Raw genomic sequence first — 20,384 nt, 5'->3', positions numbered from 1 at the left:
CTTCTACTGTTTTGATGAGTACCAGGTAGGGATACAACTCAGTCTTCTTGCAGGGAATGACTGTGTACTTTGTTAAGGCAGAAAAGCCATTGATAAACTGGATTCCTGAAGATGAAGAGAGATAAAGATAGGGTACAGAGAGGACTCTTTAGCTTCTACTGCTAAAACAAATGTCTCTCCATGAGTTTTGCTAAAAATCTTGTGACATCTATGACACCGTTTCAATATGTGACTCATGAGGAGGGGCAGCTGGGGTAGCCTAGCCTCTCACTTCTACTTCCATGTGGGTTTATGTTATGACATGTATCACTGTGGGAGGGTTGCTAGCAGCTTGCAGACAGTAATAAGTTGCAGTGTCTTCAGACTCCAGGATGCTGATGGTGAGAGAATAATCTGTCCCAGATCCACTGCCACTGAACCTCGATGGGACACCATCTGGCATCCTGTTTGTATAATAGATCAGGAGCTTAGGAGCTTTTCCTGGCTTCTGCTGGTACCAGTTTAAATAATTGCTAATGCCCTGACTGGCCCGGCAAGTGATGGTGACTCTGTCTCCCAGAGAGGCAGACAGGGAGGCTGGAGACTGAGTCATCTGGATGTCACATCTGGCACCTAGGAATGGAGACATAATAAACAGCCACATAGTTAAGCATGATAAGAAAAGACTTTCCTCAAATTTCAGTCAACAATAATCACCATGTAACAGTGAAATTCCCATTTTAGTCCTTTTTTACCTGGTAACCAGAGCAGCAGGAGCCCGAGGAGCTGAGCAGGGGCCCTCATGTCCATGCTGAGTCCTGACTTCAGTAACAACTGTACGGGGTGTGACTGGTATATGAAGAAGTCCTCAAGGCTGTGCAGTGAGTGCATGCAAATCACTGGGAACCAGTTAGGGTGGGCACAGCTGCAAGACTTGCTCATCTCAGTAACTGAGCACAAGCACAGTGTCCCCAGATGCCCAAGGTCAGACCACACATGTGCCTCCCGAGACTTCATTTCCTTTTTAATGTTTTAAAAGCATAGATGACATTTTTGGAGATTACTTGAAAATTCTACTATACGTAAGCTCAATTTTGAATTATATTTTTCAAGGATATATTGGGGGGATGGATACAAAAGAATTTCCTGCTGTCAGTGAATATACAACAGAGAAAGGACTATTAAATCTTAACTCCAATGAAATAATCCTTGTTGATTAAAAAAAGTAATCTGTATTCTCCTTTTGAAGGTTTGTGAGTTTGGAGCAGTCATTTCTTTAAATTAAAAGGGTATTTTTTAATTTAATTTAATTTTATTTTACAATATAATTTAGTTCTACATATCAGCCACAGATTCCCTTATTCTCCCCCATCCCGCCCTCCTCCCCTTCCCCCCAGCCCGCCCCCCATTCCCACCTTCTCCAGGGCAAAGCCTCCCCCAAGGACTGAGATCAACCTGGTAGACTCAGTCCAGGTAGGTCCAGTCTCCTCCTCCCAGGCTGAGCCAAGCTACCCTGCATAAGCCCCAGGTTTCAAACAGCCAACTCAAGCACTGAGCACAGGACCTGGTCCCACTGCCTGGATGCCTCCCAAACAGATCAAGCCAATCAACTGTCTCACCTATTCAGAGGGCCTGATCCAGTTGGGGGCCCCTCAGCCATTGGTTCATAGTTCATGTGTTTCCATTCATTTGGCTATTTGTCCCTGTGCTTTATCCAACCTTGGTCTCAACAATTCTTGCTCATATAAACCCTCCTTTTTCTTGGACTCCTGGAGCTCCACCTGGGGCCTAGCCATGGATCTCTGCATCCAGTTCCCTCAGTCATTGGGTGGGATTTCTAGCACGAAATGTAACAGTGAAATTCCCATTTTAGTCCTTTTTTACCTCGGTGTTTGGCCATCCTATCACCAGAGTAGGTCAGTTTGGGCTGTCTCTTGACCATTGCCAGTAGTCTGTTGTGGGGGTATCTTTGTGGATTTCCGTGGGCCTCTCTAGCATTTTGCTTCTTTATATTCTCATGTGGTCTTCATTTACTATGGTCTCCTATTCCTTGTTCTCCCTCTCTGTTCTTGATCCAGCTGGGATCTCCCGCTCCCGCAATTTCTCATCCATTTCTCTGTCATTGCGCGATCCTCATATTTTTCATGGGGTCCTGTTTTCCAGGTAGCCTCCCTGGTGATGTGAGTAGCAGTCCAGTCATAAAAGGATAATTTTTTAATCACAACTATTTTTAATTAATTAAAAAAGAAAGACTTAACAGTCTTATCCATGCTTACTAAAGTACAAAATGGGGAAATACAAAGTAGAAGCACATGTAACACCTCAATCTCAACATGTGTCATTTGTCACCTGGTGTTCTGACTCCATGTGAAAATGAAGGTACATTGATACCCAGAGACTAAATGTACCTTCTTCTCATTTTAAGATTCTTCATGTTAGCCCACTTTTCTGCCATTTGATAATATTTCCACAATTCCTCAGCATGAAGGACTGACTAGTGATAACAGACTTGAATAATATAAAAGAAAGCACTGTTACTCAATACATAGCTCTACTGTGTATTAAAAATTGTATTTTTACCTTTTAGTTTTGAACATTATCAATAGATATCATACTTATGCAGGCAGCAGCCTCACTGTCTGCAGTATGTCTCTGTCTCCAAACTAAGATGCAGAAGTTTTTGTGCATCCTCATAACACAAATAATTGAATACCACAAATCTCACACCAGTGTCTCTGTCTTGGCCGTACAGCCTTATTTACCATCATGGGAAGTCAAATCTATGAGGTCTTCAGTACTTTTGTCCTGGAGACAGAGAAACCTTGGGATCTTTAGAAATCCTAACTATGAAAGGACAGGCAGTGTCACTGCCTGAGCCTGACCCAGTTGATTTTCCAGAGTCCTAGACTTGAGTGATGGGTGTGAAAAACACCCAGACATGAATTGGCTTCTTCAAGATACCTGACATCTTCCGCATCAGGAGTACCACACAGCAGCTTTGGGCTGTATTAATAGTATTACTAGCTTCCCTGTCTCTTCACCTCACTCTCTTTCTGCTGATATGTACCAGTTGCATCTGTGTATCTCTTTGATCTTTGAGGCTTGGAAAACAGTTCTGCCTTTTCACATGATAGCCCCAGGATCTGGAGGAAGCCTCATTGAGCACACTTCAGCAGATGATAAGATGAGGATGATAGTTCCTCTCAACCTAAAACAACAAACAAGTCATTATTTTGCAGGACATCTGGGATATGAATTCTTACCACTCCTTTAATGATATGTGCACATATAAAGGGAATTCCAGAAATAATCAACTTTACCAATGGACCTTAGATTGAATTGAATCATTTATGACTCAGTGATGATGATTCTGGGTTATACTGCTATAAGAAAGTGTGTGTTGATGGTACAGTAGTGAGCATAGCTGCATCTAAAACAATCTCAATAACTACTGAGGAAACTAGCATACATAGTGTATAAATATCAGTAGGCCTTGCTGTCTTCTACTCTGTTGCTTAATAAATAAGCCTTCTGATTTGTCCTTCTTCAAAAAGATCAAGTTTTAATAAGATAAAACATTGGTTGAGAAATAATAAATCTCACTGAACCTTCCCATAACTATCTAAGTCTAGTCTAGAACTTATGAATTTCAACTTACAGGTCAAAAGGACTTGTCAGGTATGGTTGAGTTAACGATTTTGAAAAGGAATGGTTATCCTGAAGTATGTAGGTGAGATCAATATAAAAAACACATGCTATTCATGTAGGGAGAGAGGACATTGAGCTATACATAGTGGTGGTTGCAATGGAAAGTTATCAGAGTTGTGGGAGATAGTGAACATTCATTGTTCAGGGCATAATGTAGTATCTAAGAAAAATAAATGTGAGCATTAGATTCCCTCCTCTGAAGTCTGCAAGACACACAAAGTTCTCCTTATTTGAGTGGACTTCGGGAAGCTACTGACCTCCAAAGCTGTTAGAAAATTGTTTTCTGAATCAGTTCTGAAGATATTGGCATTTATTCATATAAAACTAATGGAAAACAGTATCTTTGACTTTTTTTTGTATGTGGCTTTGCTTAATACTCCAACATTTCTAGCTTTCTTATCAGTTGGTATCATTGGGATAAGAGATAAAAGCTTTACTTTAAGATGAGAGAGTTCCAGAATTATTCTTGGCTATAAAATCTTGTTTGCTAGATGTAAATAACTGTGGGGAAAAAATCCTGAAAGACAAGTTTGAAGGAGGACATGTTTCTTTTGTCTCATAGAATCCCAGGTACCTAAACACGTATTATTTTGGGCCTGTGATGAGACAGAGCATGGTGGTAGAGGGCATGTGATGTAGGTCAACATCATTCAAAGAATGAAAGAAAAAAGGAGATTGATAATGACAGTGAAAGATTATATGCCAAGTGCTAGGGACAAAAACCTATACTTCAGAAGCACTCTGAAGTGACTTTCTTCTAACTAAATCCAATCTCTTAGTTTCTTCCTCTTACTAGTGGTACAATCAATTAGGGATTGAGTTTTCAACACAGGCATTAGGGAGAACACTGTAGATTCAATCTCTAACATTCCTTCCCTGACACCTAAACACTAATGCCTGTCTTACAAAGCAAAATGTGTTGAAGTAATTTAAGACGCCCTCACTCCTTACAGCTCCTGCATTTCATAAAAAGTGAAGTCAACCCCCATTTCCCATGTGAAACATAAGACATGACTTTAATTGCAAGGTTGCACAAAATCTTTAAAAGGAGGCTGCTAGGTATTTTGTTAAATTGCTGTAACCATGAAATTTGAGACACTAAGGAGGATATTTATGGATCTAGCCTATGCTACATATGCAGATCTTATAAAGAAAAGAAGGGGGAAAAAGCAAAAAATGAGCTTACAATAGACAATGGAAAATGGTGAACATTCACATTTCTAAAAGAACATATAGGAAAATTTCAAGCAGGAAGTGAATGAAAGCAAGACCATAACTAAGCAGTGTAAGTAAATCTTGGGGCTCTCTGTCTATCACAAACTGGTTCACATGAACACAGACATGCCTCAGTAGTCCTAAAGTGATGTCTTAGTCCTCTGTACCCACATGTTATCTGTCTTGGGTTGGCTTCACATATTGCCTAGAGTTTTCATTAAAGATATTCTATGTTCATGGCATCTCTTTAGCCATAGACAATTTATTGTATCCTTTGCTTCAATCTCAGAAATCTATCCATTGCCCTCAGAAACTGTTGATAGGGACTTCAAACATGCCATATATCCTATGTGGCCACAAAGTCATTAATTTGAGATTGTGGGGGAAGTATTCATGACCCCATAGTTGTTAGATTCTCCATTTCTGCAAAACCAGCACCATGTGGAAGTGACTCTTTGACTAAGCTTCTCACCTTATGACGGACAGAAGGCAAGAGAGTGAATGAGCCAATGAGTGAGGAAAAACTAAATCCTCGGAGGTATGCCCTCAAGTGACAAATCTTTCAAATAAGTCATCCATATCCAGATCCCATGGTTTCCAAAGCAAAATCACCTGGGAAAGAGGATTTCATCTGTGAGTCTGGGGCACACTGAATACCTGGACTGTAACTCTTGAATTAAGTATTTCCATTAAATTAGTGCTTTCTAGGTATGAGAGAATCTAAATATTAATACTGTGGAGACCAGTTTTTTCTTCTTTTTCTTTTTATTATTAATTCTTTGAGAATTTCATATTGTGTCATTTGATTATATTCACTCAAATATTCCCAACTCCTGCCAAACTATCTCTTCTCTATCCACTTTTCTCCCCCTTTTTTTGATGTTTTTTTCCACTTCAGGACACATTATATTTATAGGATCTCCTAATATGAGGAGTCGATGAGTCAGAGATTTTAATGAAAGGAAGCAGCCATACTACAGCAATATGAGGTGTGTGCCTTGCTCTCAATTTTGAACTAGTTTCATTTCGAGTGTGTGAAGAAACAAGAGATTTATGTTTTATGGACTGAAGTAAAGAGGGATTCAACTTATGCTATATAGAAAACAAAATAAGGAGCTTTGACTTACACCTAAATCTGGTTTTGACTTTTCTATTATTCCATAAACTTGAATTACTTACTGGATAAATGTGTTCATAAGCAAAGAACTTATAGGAACCCAGACATGTCTGCATTCAGATTCCATCCCCAGTACCCACTGATTATGTTACTTTTGAGAAAACATTTGTGTGCTTTGATGGAATGACAAACCATAGCAAGGATGTAACCAACTTTTAATAAGATGTTATACCATGTAGACAGAGGATGAGGTACCCTGAGTGAAGGCAGCATGTAGGAGCAAGGTGCCTGCTGTGATGAGATCACTAGTAGGAAGTGTTGTCAGAAGCAATAACTATTCCTGGATGATTGTTGCTTTTTTTAAAGGTCCCTCCTAGACAGAAATCACAGTTCAGACAGTGGCCTGAGGCCACTGATGGTTTAGAAGACAGTACAGAGTCTTACCAGTTAGATCCTTTCAGTTAACTTTGCAAATACAAAGTATAATTTAGAGTTCTCAGGGAAGGCTGCTAGAAGATGATACTGCAGAGTGGTCAAGTCCAGATCTGAGACCAAGAGACCATTTCTACTCATAAAGTATCTTTAAGTTCCTTACCATCTTCAGACCTAGGGCATCTGAATGAGGCCACCTGACATCCTCAAAGGGAAAAAATTGAAAGCAGCGTGCATTCCTTCCTGAGGTCTAAGTCAATTGTAAACACATATGTCCTCCCTTGAATCTCTTCCCACCCTACTGCCCTTCTTCTTGTTTAGGCTCTAACATGGTGGAGCTTCAGTAAAGAAAATGGTTAGATCTCAGGTGAGTCTTTAGCAGTAAGCAAGCCCATTTCCATAGGTGGACCGCAAAGTGAGGTCAGGCAGAAGGAAACATGCAAGAGTCCTGTGGGGTACCTGTATAGGAGTCACACAGGTAAGAGCTTATCAAGATGCTCAAGCCAGAGACCCATGATAAAGACCAATGAAAGAAACCAATGAAGGAAGCCTATGGCAACAAGCCCTACAGAAGAGACTCTCAAGAGAAATCCACTCAGACTCCAACAGATAGAACTGAGAGTCATTCTCTGTCAAGGCTGAGATTTTTGGAATGCATTTGCTACTGCAGCACAGCTTCCTCTATTCTAATCCATACACTGAGTATTGAGAATGGAACTCAGATATGGGAGGAGGTTGCTCCAGATGGAGATGTTACCATGTGCAACCATCCAAATAAGGCACTGATCTATGAGTATAGCAGAATATTATTAGGAGTCATTTTATTGAACATTTATTTTTAAGATGAGTAGTGTTTGGTTTTACCCTAGGCCTGTGGGCTATCTAGTCCTAGTCACTGCTTCCAGCCCTCCAAGCTATGTTAGGCATGAGTTTAATCTCATGGAATGTTCCTTAAGTCATTGGTTGGATATTCTCACAACTTCTTTGCCACTACTGTCCTAGCATATCTTGCAGGCAGGAGAAAGTGTATGTCAAAAGTTTCAAGGCTGGGTTGGTGTATATGTTTCTCTTTGGATAGCCTTCAGAGTACTTTTCTGCACCAAAGACACTAGAGTACAGGGTGAAGGCTCTATGTAAGCACTAGCTTGACATCTCAAGGTTCAATGAATTGTGTAGGTATCCTTGGCCATGGAGCACCTCTGTGAGTTTGTGGAAAGCAGCCCATTATCTTAGCAACAGCCTGAGTTTGGGGGAATTTCCATGTGATCCCCTTGGTCAACAATTCAATTGGATGCAACCCAGTCTCAGTACTGGAAGCTTCATTTGGTGACAAGTAAAGGCCAGTTGGGACTCCTTATCTCCATTATTAGAAGACCTCATTAGGATTGCCCTAATATGTTTTAGGAAGTTTCCACTGCACTTAGTTTGCATACAGTCCCCCAAATGTCACTCAGTTCCAGCTGTCTCTCTCTGCATTTACTTATTCAACCATACCTCCCTTCTTCCTCCCCAACTGATCCTACTGTTCTTGTCTCTACCCTTTCTTAGATCCCCTGAAAAAAATATTCTATCCCTGTTTTCGCCCATTCCTCAACAACAAGGCTCAAGAGAGGAGTTCCTTCCTCTGTAGCACACTGGGTACAGGCTGAACCTCAGCCTTTTGAACCTCCTGTTATAAAAATAGCCCATTTTTAGCCTAAACATCTGTGCAGGATATAAGTGCACAGCTTATGATTCCACATCACTGTAGGCAATTTTGCAATGTTTAAACAATTATATTCCTCTGAGAGTCTTCTGCTCTTGTTCTAGTCTTAAGGACAATGTACCTTTTAGGAATTTCACCTCACAGTGAAGACCTGCCTGTTTCTTGGTGGAAATTAGGACCACAGACACAAGCAAGTATTTCAGTGGGACCAAAATTTACCAACAAGTTATGAGAGCAAGGATTTCAACAAAATTACTTGGTAAAACGGATCCAAGAAAATCAACAAGAAGCCATACTTTGAAAAAAATCTTGAAATCATACCACTTCTCAATCTCTTGTCAATTTACCCTCAAGTGGGGTACCCTCAAAGGTAGAGGTTAAATAATGGATAACAGTTGCCTTTCCAGTAAAAAGTGGCTGCATTAATTAAATCAATTTCTACCTTTTATTTATTTTCCACTTGAATTTTGTGACAAGTTGGTATATCTAATTTGTAGGGTTCCCTGAATTCAGGCCCCCTGTGGGATAACAGCCCTTTGGCGTAATAAAATACTGTAAGATAAAGATATTCATTGAAAAATATTTTAGAACACTCCTTTGGAATATAGATACTTAGGATTCTTGTGGGAATGAAGAAAACATAATCATAATTCCATGAGAATGATTGATTCACTATCATGTCTTCAGTTACTTTTTCCTTTATGCATTTACTCAAGTTTTTAGAATTTAATACTTGGTAATATCAACACCAATGTTATTACCATATACTATTGTTTAATTAAAAATAAATAGTATTATGCACTTAAAATTAAAATGCTGTGGGCCAAGAAAATCAAAAACATTGTAACAAAATGTATAAGGACTAAAAAACAAAATAAATACAAGTATCAGATTTTGATGGCACTGAAGAGCTATTCATGAAATGGAATCCAAATGACATAAACTCCCAAAGGGGAGTGGCTTCTACAAATGACCTGAAGCTCTTCTGTCATGCTGATCTGTATTGAAAATTGAGAGAAAGGGGCTGGAGAGATGACTCAGCAGTCAAGAGCACTGACTGCTCTTCCAGAGGACCCAGGCGGTGGTGGCACATGCTTTTAAGCCCAGCACTTGGGAGGCAGAGGCAGGCGGATCTTTGTGAGTTTGAGGCCAGCCTGTGCTACAGAGCAAGTTCCAGGACTGGCTCCAAAGCTACACAGTGAAACCCTGTCTCAAAAAAAGAGAGAGAGAGAGAGGGAGAGAAAGAGAGAGAGAGAGAGAGAGAGAGAGAGAGAGAGAGAGAGAGAGAGAGAGAGAGAAAGAAAGAAAGAAAGAAAGAAAGAAAGAAAGAAAGAAAGAAAGAAAGAAAGAAAGAAAGAAAGAAAGAAAGAAAAGAAAAGAAAAGAAAAGAAAATTGAGGGATTTACATTTCAAGTAGATTCTGGCTTGATCCAGGCAGAGGAAACCTACTGGGAAATGGCTTTAGCTGAGATTTCACAGTAGCTTGTGCTTCCTTCATGAAGTAGACACATGCTGAGCTCTGAAAACCAAGCTCTTAAAGCTTGATTTTCATTGAGAAATTCTTTGTGGTCTTCTCTGAGAGATATTTTTGAGTAACTAGAGTACAGATTTACAGTGAGTTCTTCAACATTCTTCATATTTAATCTGACCTTACAGGGTGTCTTGCCAAGTGCCCTTTATATATGCCTCTTATAAGTGGTTCTTGAACCTACACTGCATATTCTGAAGCTCCTATTTTCTTAAGTGCACGCCATTATCTGAATGACTATTGCCTCTCAAGTGATGCCAAGTATGTTAAGGAGACACAATCAATCTTAGGTGCTCATATCTACATTCATGTGGTCATCAAGAATGAGTGATTCAGCCTATATCACTGTCTGACACTTTTTCCATAGACATCATGTTATACTACGGATCTTGATATATCACCTCTTCTTTCTGTGTCTGCTGTTATATCAGGTCATAATTTTCACATCAAAATTTTTCATTCTTTCCAGAAAGTAAATTTGTTGCCCAGTGTTTCACAATACAATCTAAAGTCTAATAACACTCCCCCCACTAAAAATATGCAAACCATAGGCTTAATACTACTCAGTGGTAGACTATATGCCTGCTATGGTTTCACTTACTAAAGCCTATCCAGTCTTCTGATTCCTATTTTTGTAGAAAGAAATCCATGTTTTTTTCTCCTATTTTCCACTAATATTTTGATGTGTAATTCTTATTACCATACTGAATTTTGAGACTTGGTTTTTACTTTGTAAACTCTTTCTTGGGAATTAGAGAAAATGTGGACTTTTATAGCAACATGTTGTGGTGGAGAATATTTGATATTCTTTGTCAACTGTTTTTTGCAACTTCTAAACCTAAAATGTCAAAGAACACTTGGAATTTTGAAACCAGGTGATTTATTTTATAGTTTTATCGACAGCCACATACTGTAGAATTACATTTATTAAAAGAAAACAGAATTAGAGATTGTAGACAGTAGAATATAGACTCAATCAGGGAAATTTGGTGTCTCTTCTTCAGCATCAATGTCTTGTTAATAAAATAACTTAAAAAGAGACTTGAAAGAAAGATTATTAGAATTTAAGAGTCAAAGAATATGGTAAGAAAATTATATATCTCAAAAACTGAGAGTAGAAGAGAGATGAAAAAAGGAGAGAAAGAAAAAAATCCAAGCTGATAAAGTTAGTCAGGGAGGTCAACAGCAGCTATATAGCAGAAAGAGGAAAGGAACTTCAATAACAATGAGAAAAGCCAAAGAATAAATGGAAGTATGCTTAGGAAAGAAATAGAAAGAGAAAAGGGGAAAGTTTCATTTTACTTAGATGTTCAGAATAGTTAGTAGAAGCTGTGGAGAGCTTTGCAGGATACTGTATAGTGGGCAGTCTGGGAAGGAAGAATGCATTGTCCCATTAAGAGATTATACATCTTTCTGTATTTCCCTTGTTCATTTCTGTTCTTATCAGCCATCTAGAATATCTGCAGTCCCAGGAACAAGGCAAGGTATCTCAATCTTAGCATTCATACTGAGCAGCCATTGATAGACAACAAGTTTGACTACAAGTGAGCTTTATCTCAGACTTGCATGGATGGATTTCCCTCGAGGAAAAAATACAATTTACAGACATGTATGAGTGTTTGCGAAGAGTCAAATGTAAGTAAAGAGCACCTTTGTGAGAAACATTGTGCTAGATATCTGACTATTTTCAGCACTGGGCAAAAATTACATCAGTGTGAAGTTCTGGATTACTTGTGGGGGTACTGGGTGCAAAAGAGCATGGCTTTTTTGCAATAAGGCAAAGTCATATTGGACAGTCTTTGCAAAGGCCAAAGATCTTCTTGGGACCTTAGTTAATCTTCAGAAATACAAAATGCACATCCCCTCTCATATGTATATTTGAGGTATTTTATTCAATAAAGGCATGGACTGGAGCTTTAGAGGATTTCTGGTATTTGTTGCTCCCAAGATAACCATTCCGGAATATGATCAACAAATCTTTGAAATGGGAATTCGATGACACATATTAAATCTAAATCTGTAAGAACACTCTGGTCTAAAGAAAAGTCGGTAGTATAAAATTTGCCATTAATAGAGGTAAAACAGCATGTAAAGATTTTTTAATTATTATGCATGCACATATTATCCTTGAGTTTATTCCATCCTGTATATCCACCATGCTCCCTTTTCTCTCCCTTCAAGTTAGTCTCTTTCCTAGAAAAATGTGGTAGCAGAATCTAGTGGCAGCTTTACTGCAGCTCTGTCATTATCCTGGATAACATCAAGGGCCTACATGGACATTGATGATGGGAGCTCTGTCACTCTTGTGGATACAGACAGGTATCCTACATGGACATTAAGGATGGGACCTCTCACCTGGGAAGTGATATAATCAGAAAAGGATGCTGCTGTTCTTAAGGTATTGGCACTAGGCAAATCCTGGTCCCCACACTCCTTTTTGCCTGAGAATCACAGAGGTTGACTGTAGGCTCTTACTGTAAACCCTTCCCAATACTGAAAGTCCAGAAACTCTCCCTGGAGTGCCCTCACCATGCCATCTTCATTTCTGTCTGTTCACAGCATTTATAACTCCTATAATAAATATCTTGGTTCCCAGTAATCTAGCTCAGTTTCCTCTTAAAACATGATACCATGCCTAAAGCCTCACAGTTTGTTTCTCTAAGTGGGGGCCCACAGAGGCTCCCTAGTAAAAGGCCTTAGTCAAGGTCAGAAAGTCTGAGCTTACTTTGCCCAACAGGGCTGAATAATGGAATGATTTTGCCAAAGGTGTGGTTACCAGGTGTTTTGAAGTGTCTACACTAGTTGGTACTTTATACCTCGACCTTGAGATGGGGAGGCCTTTTGCACCTCCCCTTGCTGATGTATAAATGCCCATCATAAATAAAGTCAAGGAAGTTGGGTATTGACCCAGGGCCCTCCCGAATCTATCTTATGTCTCTGTCTTTCTCATCATCTCCATCTATATTTCTATCTAATACTTCCTCATTTCTCACTCTTCCCCTCAAGAACCCTTCAAAAGGTCAAAGCTGGATTCCTACACCTCTAAAAAGTTTCACTTTAACAGATGTATTGTACTCACATGTGATTATAGAGTCTAATAAATGCAAATGAGGGGCTGGAGAGATGGCTCAGTGGTTAAGAGCACTAGTTGCTCTTCCAGAGAAGCTAGATTCAGGTCCCAGCATCCACATGACAGCTCACAACTGTCTGTAACTCCAGTTCCAAGGGATCCAACACACTCACAGAGATACACATGCAGGCTAAACACCAATGCATAAGAAATAAAAATAAATAAATAAAAAGAAAAATATATACAAATGAGAGAAATGATGTGATAGTAGTCAATCTGATGCCCACTTCATTCGATTAATATGATTATCTTCAGTTATATCCAGTTTCCTATAAACAACATAACTTCCTTTCCCTTTATGGTTTAAAAATTCATGTCTTTACTTTTATATAAAGAAAAATTAAATTATATAATTTCTAGGAGACTGGATTGTGGTGGTTTGAATAGTTATGACCCCCATAGACTCATGTGTTCTAATGAATGGTCTACAGGGAGTGGCACTATTAGGAGGTATGTACTTGTTGGAGTATGTGTGGTCTTGTTGAAAGAAGTATGTCTTTGCGGGGGTGGGCATTGAAGTCTCACATGTTCAAGCTACACCCAGTGTGGCACACAGCCTCCTTCTATTGCCCGTGGATCAAGATGGAGAACTCTGCAGCACCATATCTTCCAGCATATCACCAAGTCCCACCATGATAATGGAGGAAACCTCTGAAACTGTAAGCCAGAACAAATTTATTTTTTCCTTTATTAGAGTTGTTGTGGTCATGGTGTGTCTTTACAACAATAGAAACCCTAACTAAGATGTGGACTTATCTGGGAAATGTTGCATTATGTAAGACAAACTTTTAGAGTTGTATGCTTAATTTGGAGTAGTTATTGAATTCAGGAAATTATAAATGGACCATTGAAATGGTGAAGAGAAAGAAGGATCCTAAATGGGAGAGATAGAGGCACAGAGAGATAGAGCACAGGGGAAAGGATACGGTAAAAGAGAATAATGGATAGGGAGAGTTAAATGTAGATATGAATGAGAGTATGGAGTTGAGGACAGAGTTGGAGAAGAGAAAACTAACATTAAGAATGTTGTAAAAGGCCATAAATAACCTATTATTTGGTAAGCTCCCTAACTATTCTTACTATTATAAAAGAGTCTAAGTAGTGTTAGCCTATACAGGGCATTAATCTCATCCCAGAAGGTATAGTTGGCCAAATAAAAAACTCTGTTCCTAGGTTTGTGATACCTCCTTTCAAGACGTTGATCAGAGGTACATTGGAGATCCTCCCTAAACAATACAGATGATTGTTATTATTTCTGGTTGCTGTAGTGTTTTGAATGAAAGTGTACCCCATATGGTCAAGTGTTTGAATACTTGGTCCTCAGTTGCTGCCACTGTACATATTAGAGATGTGGGCTTGCTGGAAGAAGGTTGTTATTTGGAGCTAGCTTTGAAAGTTGAAAGCTACATACCATTCCAATTTTGGTCTTTACTCCTAAATGTAGTTCAACACATTAGTCCTCAGCTGTTGCTGCTGATACAATGCCATTGCTCCACTATTATGGATTCTAACCCTCTTGGATCATCAGTCCAAATAAACACTTTCTTCTGTGAATTTCTTGTGGTCACAACTAGAGGTCACAAACTAAGACAGTTTACAAACAGAAATTTATGGTGAGGTGTTATTTCTGTAGACTCTACCCACATTTGTTAAAGGATATGGAAAAATAAAGTTAGTATTAACCATGAAGCAGGGAGACCCCAGTGATAAGTTTTCATAGTACAGAAATATATAGTCTGCTGAGGGGGAAAATATCATCAACAATCTTACTCAGCTGTGAGCCCTGTGAACTGCAATAATAATTTTTATAATGTGACCAAGAGTAGCAGAGATATTATAGATTATACAACAGCCTTCTAAAATTAGGTTTAAGACTTGCACCACAGGAAGAAACAAACATCTGGTACTGACATCTAACCAAAAATCAAAGACTGAGCAGATCAGAGGTCCCAGGAGACAACCTCCTATCATTATTTTGCTAAATGCCTTTAGTGTCAAACTATCCTCTAAATGTATAACTCTCTACACACAGATTAATTTCAGCTATCAGACCTCATTAAAGACGTTTCTTTGCAGTGGATTGTGGCTGACACAGACTCCTAAATGGTCAAAGTGCAGAGAATACATGTTAATGTCACACTCAGCTACAAATGGGACATCTATAGAACATCTCATTTCCAATGCTCAGGGACTGTTACAGAAGAGGAGGCAAAAGACTGTAAGAGCCAGGAGTTGTTTATTGTTCATTTGTTTTTCATATTTTGAGAACTGTCTTCTTCATTAGCTAACTTATGGATTGGGTTGTTAGATTTCTTGTTGATTAATTTGGTTATAATTTTATTACTTTGTCCATTTTAAATCATGATTCCTTGTTGAATGTATAGGAGCCCTTGTTCTGATGACTCAATTGTTCATTTTGAATCTTTCAACATCTTCCTCTGACAAAGTCTCAGATAATCTCTCTTTAAGTTGGATTATATAATATGCCCCAAGTCTGTCCTGGCAACCTGTCCTCAATAAGCCAATTTGAAAGGAAAAATCAGAAAAAGGGAAAGTTATTCAATGTGGCCACACTGGAAAGTGGGACAAATCCATCCAGAGAACTATCTGAGTTTTTTGCAGTGCTGAAATGAGATTAAAGTTTAAACACAAAATATGCACACTGAAGCAGTAGAGTACAGCTCAATCAGTGGTCTTGCCTACCATTAACCATAGCTAAGAGCTCCCTTCTCATCCTGTAAGACACTGTATGACATCTCCTCCCTGCAGAGAAGCTGCTGCCTCTCCTTTTCCCAGCATGAATTCTTATAGAAGTCCCCTTTCCTAGGGGTCAATTGTTCCACTAGCTGAAAGTCAGAGGGAGACAGTGTCTTTTAAGATTATCTTCAATTTACCATGCTGATTTTAACATGCTGCACCCAACAAGGAACTTAAGAGGATGCTTTCTCACTTCAAGCAGGGAGATTTTTGTTCAGGGCTGTATCACTGTGGGAGGAAGTTCTAGAGTTTGCTGACAGTAATAAACACCAATATCCTCAGCCTCCACTCTACTGATTGTCAGTGTGAAATCTGTCCCTGACCCACTGCCACTGAACCTGCCTGAGACTCCTGAGGCAAGGTTGGACATCCGATGTATCAGGAGCTGAGGAGACTGGCCTGGCCTCTGCAGGTTCCAATGTAAGTAAGTGACACCATTACTATGTAGGAGACTCTTACTAGACCTGCAGGAGATGGAAGCTGATTCTCCAAGAGTGACAGAAGTTGAGAGTGCATCCTGGGTCATCACAATATCCCCACTAGCTCCTGAAATAAGAGAAATAAAAGGTTATGCACAAACATACTATTATAATAAAGTAATTTTTCCTTCCTGTGTTTATTTCTTATTTGTTGTGTTCATGATTTTTCTTCATATTCTAAAATTGTTCAACATAAAATACCAACATAAAGATAGTAGAGACTATCTGGAAATCACCTAGACTCTCTCCTTTGGTAGTTGTCAGAGTTGCTACAAGAGCATAGATTCTCCTTCCTTTACCCTCTGAACCTCATAAGCACATTCCTGGAGAATAATACTTGCAATCTTACACATGGACAGAACGTGCATCTGTGTCAGCAGGGCCCCAGAAATCATCAGTCCCTTCACATTCTCCTTCTTCTTGTTTCTCTTCTTACCAAGAATCCAGAGCACAAATAGCCCCAGGAGCTGAGCAGTGAACCTCATTTTGAGAACTTGATATGAAGAGTCCTGAGTAGTCAAGGCAGAAAGAGGGGCTAGCTTTTGTCTTGGACTTACAAAGAGAGGTCCTCCCTAGGGAGCAATATGCAAATTCCCTCGTTGGTACAGCTGCATGAAAAGTAGCAAGCAAAGAGAACACTTACTCTTAGGAGTGAAGTGACATAAAGTATCTCCCGTGTTTGTGGAAAAAGGGATACAGTCCATGCTGCCTATAGCAGAGGGCAGATGGCCTCCACTGAGAAATGCTGGATCTGCATAAATAGAGATATAGCCAATTTACAAGGCCCCAGCATGGCAAGATGACACCAGCAATGTAAAGTCCATGCAGGTTTGTGTCTTGGCAGCATTTGGGAGGAGAATGGGCAGCTTGCCCCTCTTCCTCCAGGGAATTACAGAGACTTAACATCTGCCCCAGTAGTGTTAATGCTCAAGGGATTTATTTATTTTTGTTTTTGTTTTTTTTGTTTTTGTTTTTGGGTTTTTTTTTTTTTGGTTTCTTTTGGTTTTTTGAGACAGGGTTTCTCTGTGTAGCTTTGCGCCTTTCGTGGGACTCACTTGGTAGGCCTCAAACTCACAGAGATTCGCCTGGCTCTGCCTCCTGAGTGCTGGGATTAAAGGCGTGCACCACCACCACCCGGCTGGGATTTATTTATAAACATTGGGGTTTTAAGCTAATTGAAGGGGAGTCTTTGAGTGGACAACATCTCTCTTAAGTCAATCAGTGGCTTTAATATAGACTCCAGTGTTGTCCCTGATTTTGATATGTATAATGCTTTTTCTTGTATGAATGAACTCATGATGCAACTCAAATTCCTCATGGGTGGCAAACACTACACTTAATGATTTCAAGAAAGGAAAGGCTATTCCATTGTACTGACAGACAGGAGGACAATAGAGAATTATGATGCAGAGAACTACAGAAGATGGAAGCTGACTGTCTGGGAGTAATTGGATTGGATTATGAATCCTGGGTAACCAAAATATCCCCAGTGGCCCCTGAAATAAGAGAAATGGAAGGCAACTAACATAATAATGCTTTAAAATAACTTTCCTTTATTTTTTTCCTGTATATTATCTTCATGGCTTTCATTCATTCTCTAAAACTGCTCAAAATAAAACACCTATGTAGAAAGAGCATAAAGACTCTCTAGAAATCACCTGCACCACCTGTGTTGGTACTTGTCAGAGTTGCCACAAAATCACAGGTTCTCCTACCTTCACTCTCTAAACCTCACAGGCTCATTCTTTGAGTACACATCTGGAAGTCTCACACATGGAGAGAAACTGCATCCACATCAGCAAGGCCCCCAAAATCCCCATCCACTCACATTCTCCTTCTTCATCTTTTCTTCTCTTTACCAGGAATCCAGAGTACATGCAGCCTCAGGACCTGGGCAGGGCACCTCATTCTGAGAACTTGATTTGAAAAATCCTGAGTAGTCAAGGCAGAAATGTAAGATGACTTGCTAAATGGTATTATTAATAAAAAAAAAAAAAACAGGAGCCAGATATTGGGGTAAAATCTGAGAGATCAGAGGAATAGAACAAGCCAAGGCACAAGTTCTTATCACTAGGAAATCCTCAACCCAAGAGAGAGCTACTTCCTGTATACTCACAACTGTATACCTTTCTGTGTCCTGCCATCTTACTTCCTCTCTCTGCCCAGCTACACCACCTCATCTTTCCACTCAGCTCTATCACTTCCTGTTTGTCTGTATAGACCTCCAGACCTTCATGGTTGACTAGCACGGGGTTAAAGGCATGTGCCACCATGCCTGGCTCTGTTCCCAGTGTGGCCTTGAACTCACAGAGATCTGGATGGATCTTTGCCTCCTGAATGCTAGGATTAAAGGTATGTGAGAGTACTGCCTGACCTCTATGTTTAATATAGTGGCTGTTTTTGTCATCTGATCCCCAGGTAAGATTTGTTGGAGTGCACAAATAAAATATCACCACACAGAAAGAGTGGCTAGCTTTTGTCCTAGACTTCTAACCAGAGGTACTCCCTAGGGAGCAATATGCAAATACCATGCTTTGTACAGCTGTATGTAAAGTATGAAGGGAGAGAAGCCCACTCTAAAGAATGAAATGGCATAAAGAGTCTCTTGTGTTTGTAGAAAACAGATATGATCCCTGCAACCTGTAGCAAAGGGCAGATGGATTCGAGGGAGAAAGGATGTATATTTATGTATTGAGATACAATCTACAAGGCCCATGAATGCCAAGATAACATCATGGACTGAAGTTTCATGCAGGTGTGTGTTCTAGTCAGAATTTGGGAGTAGAATGGATGGAATGTTCTTCTTTCAGGCTATTCTAAATTTAAACTTAACATCACTAGTACTATTTCTCAAGGGTTTTAATTATCAACATTAGGGATTTAACCTAGTTGAAGTAACTTTTTGAATGATAATTAAATAATCAAATCCTATAAGAACAAGAAAGACAGAAAAACAAACAAGCAAAATAGTTAAGCCTAATGGCCTTTTTTTTTTTTTTTTTTTTTTTTTTTTGGTTTCTCAAGACAGGATTTCTCCTTGTAATATCTTGAATTAGCTCTGTAGACCAGGCTGGCCTTGAACTCACAGAGATCCTCCTGTCTCTGCTTCCCAAGTGTTGGGATTAATGGTGTGCACCACCACTGCCTGGCACTAAAGGCCTTCTTAAGGAAAGGTGAGATGGGCAGTAAATTTTTCCTTAAGAATATAAATAATTGCTGTGGATATCGCTCTGTATGCTATGAATGTGTTGCTCTGATTGGTTAATAAATAAAGTGCTGATTGGCCAGTAGCCAGGCAGGCGGGACAAAAAGAGAGGAGAGTGCTGGTAAGGGGAAGGCTGAGTCAGGAGACACTTCTAGCCGCCACCACAAGAAGCAAGTTGTGAAGGCAGAACTGGAAAAAGGTACCAAGCCACATGGCTAAACATAAATAAGAATTATGGGTTACTTTAAATGTAAGAGCTAGTCAGTGGTAGGCCTGCGCTAATGGCCAAGCAGTTTAATTAATATAAGCCACTGTATGTTTACTTGGGGGACGCTAGTGGGAGAGATTTGTCCTGACTACCCACAGGCCGGGACACAGGAAAACTTTAGCTACAAACAATAAAATTTCTTATAACAATTTAGACAATCTACTACTAACAAATATCTGATTGCTCATCCTCATTTATGTGTACACCATATAAGTCAAAGTATTCAGAATTTCCTAAGATGGAGCCATTGGGTGGCTCCAGTGGTAAAGACACTTATCCCAAGCCTTACCATCTAAGTTTGATCCCCAGAACTCACAAGATCAACTACCCAATATGTCCTCTGAGTATACTGGCACCATGCATCGCATGCATGTGCACATATACATAGACACACACAACAAAGAACTTAATATTTTTTTTAAAGAATGGCCTATGGAGAATGAGATGCATTATACTAGAAATAATTATAATAATTATTCTACTGTTTTCTATGTAGTGTTTTGAGAACTATAAGTCTATTTTTTCACCCTATAAAGAATCTACTTCTCTCAGGGTTATTAGCTTTAATTCCTCTTTGTAGGTACCTTAGATGCTTACTTGAACTGTATGTGAAGCAATTACAAAAAAATGATCACAGTTAAAAAGTGTTTTGTTTATATTAAAATAGCAAGGGTGCAATCCATTTTTTAAACCTGTCACTGTAGTCTTTGCCAGTAATTTTTATTTTCTGTATCTTGATTAAAATAGTTACCAAAGGCAGGGGTTGTTGGGGACCGATTCCGGACAGCGGTGTCCTTACTTTATCAAACCTTACAAAAGCAGGAAGTTCCTGGCCTAACCTCAGGCTGTACAACTTCCTGG

General features: G+C 39.4%; 1 non-coding gene and 2 gene segments (V, D, J or C); 1 reads left to right on the top strand and 2 right to left on the bottom strand.

Moving 5' to 3' along the window:
• Positions 1-289: 289 nt before the first annotated feature.
• Positions 290-789, bottom strand: LOC131906343 (immunoglobulin kappa variable 1-39-like). The segment is given in 2 exon segments: positions 290-612; positions 735-789. Coding segments are annotated over 2 exon segments (378 nt in total).
• Positions 790-6,308: 5,519 nt separating this feature from the next.
• Positions 6,309-6,369, top strand: LOC131907545 (small nucleolar RNA SNORD49). Its single transcript, XR_009378449.1, has one exon. It is a non-coding gene; the product is annotated as a small nucleolar RNA SNORD49 (small nucleolar RNA).
• Positions 6,370-15,785: 9,416 nt separating this feature from the next.
• Positions 15,786-16,535, bottom strand: LOC131906342 (immunoglobulin kappa variable 2-28-like). The segment is given in 2 exon segments: positions 15,786-16,117; positions 16,487-16,535. Coding segments are annotated over 2 exon segments (381 nt in total).
• Between the last annotated feature and the right edge of the window lie 3,849 nt (positions 16,536-20,384).

Source organism: Peromyscus eremicus, chromosome 3 (assembly GCF_949786415.1).
Source record: "Peromyscus eremicus chromosome 3, PerEre_H2_v1, whole genome shotgun sequence".
In the NCBI taxonomy this organism is placed as follows: domain Eukaryota; kingdom Metazoa; phylum Chordata; class Mammalia; order Rodentia; family Cricetidae; genus Peromyscus; species Peromyscus eremicus.
Note: the sequence above shows the minus strand (reverse complement) of the source record. Positions and strands in the feature narration are given on the sequence as shown.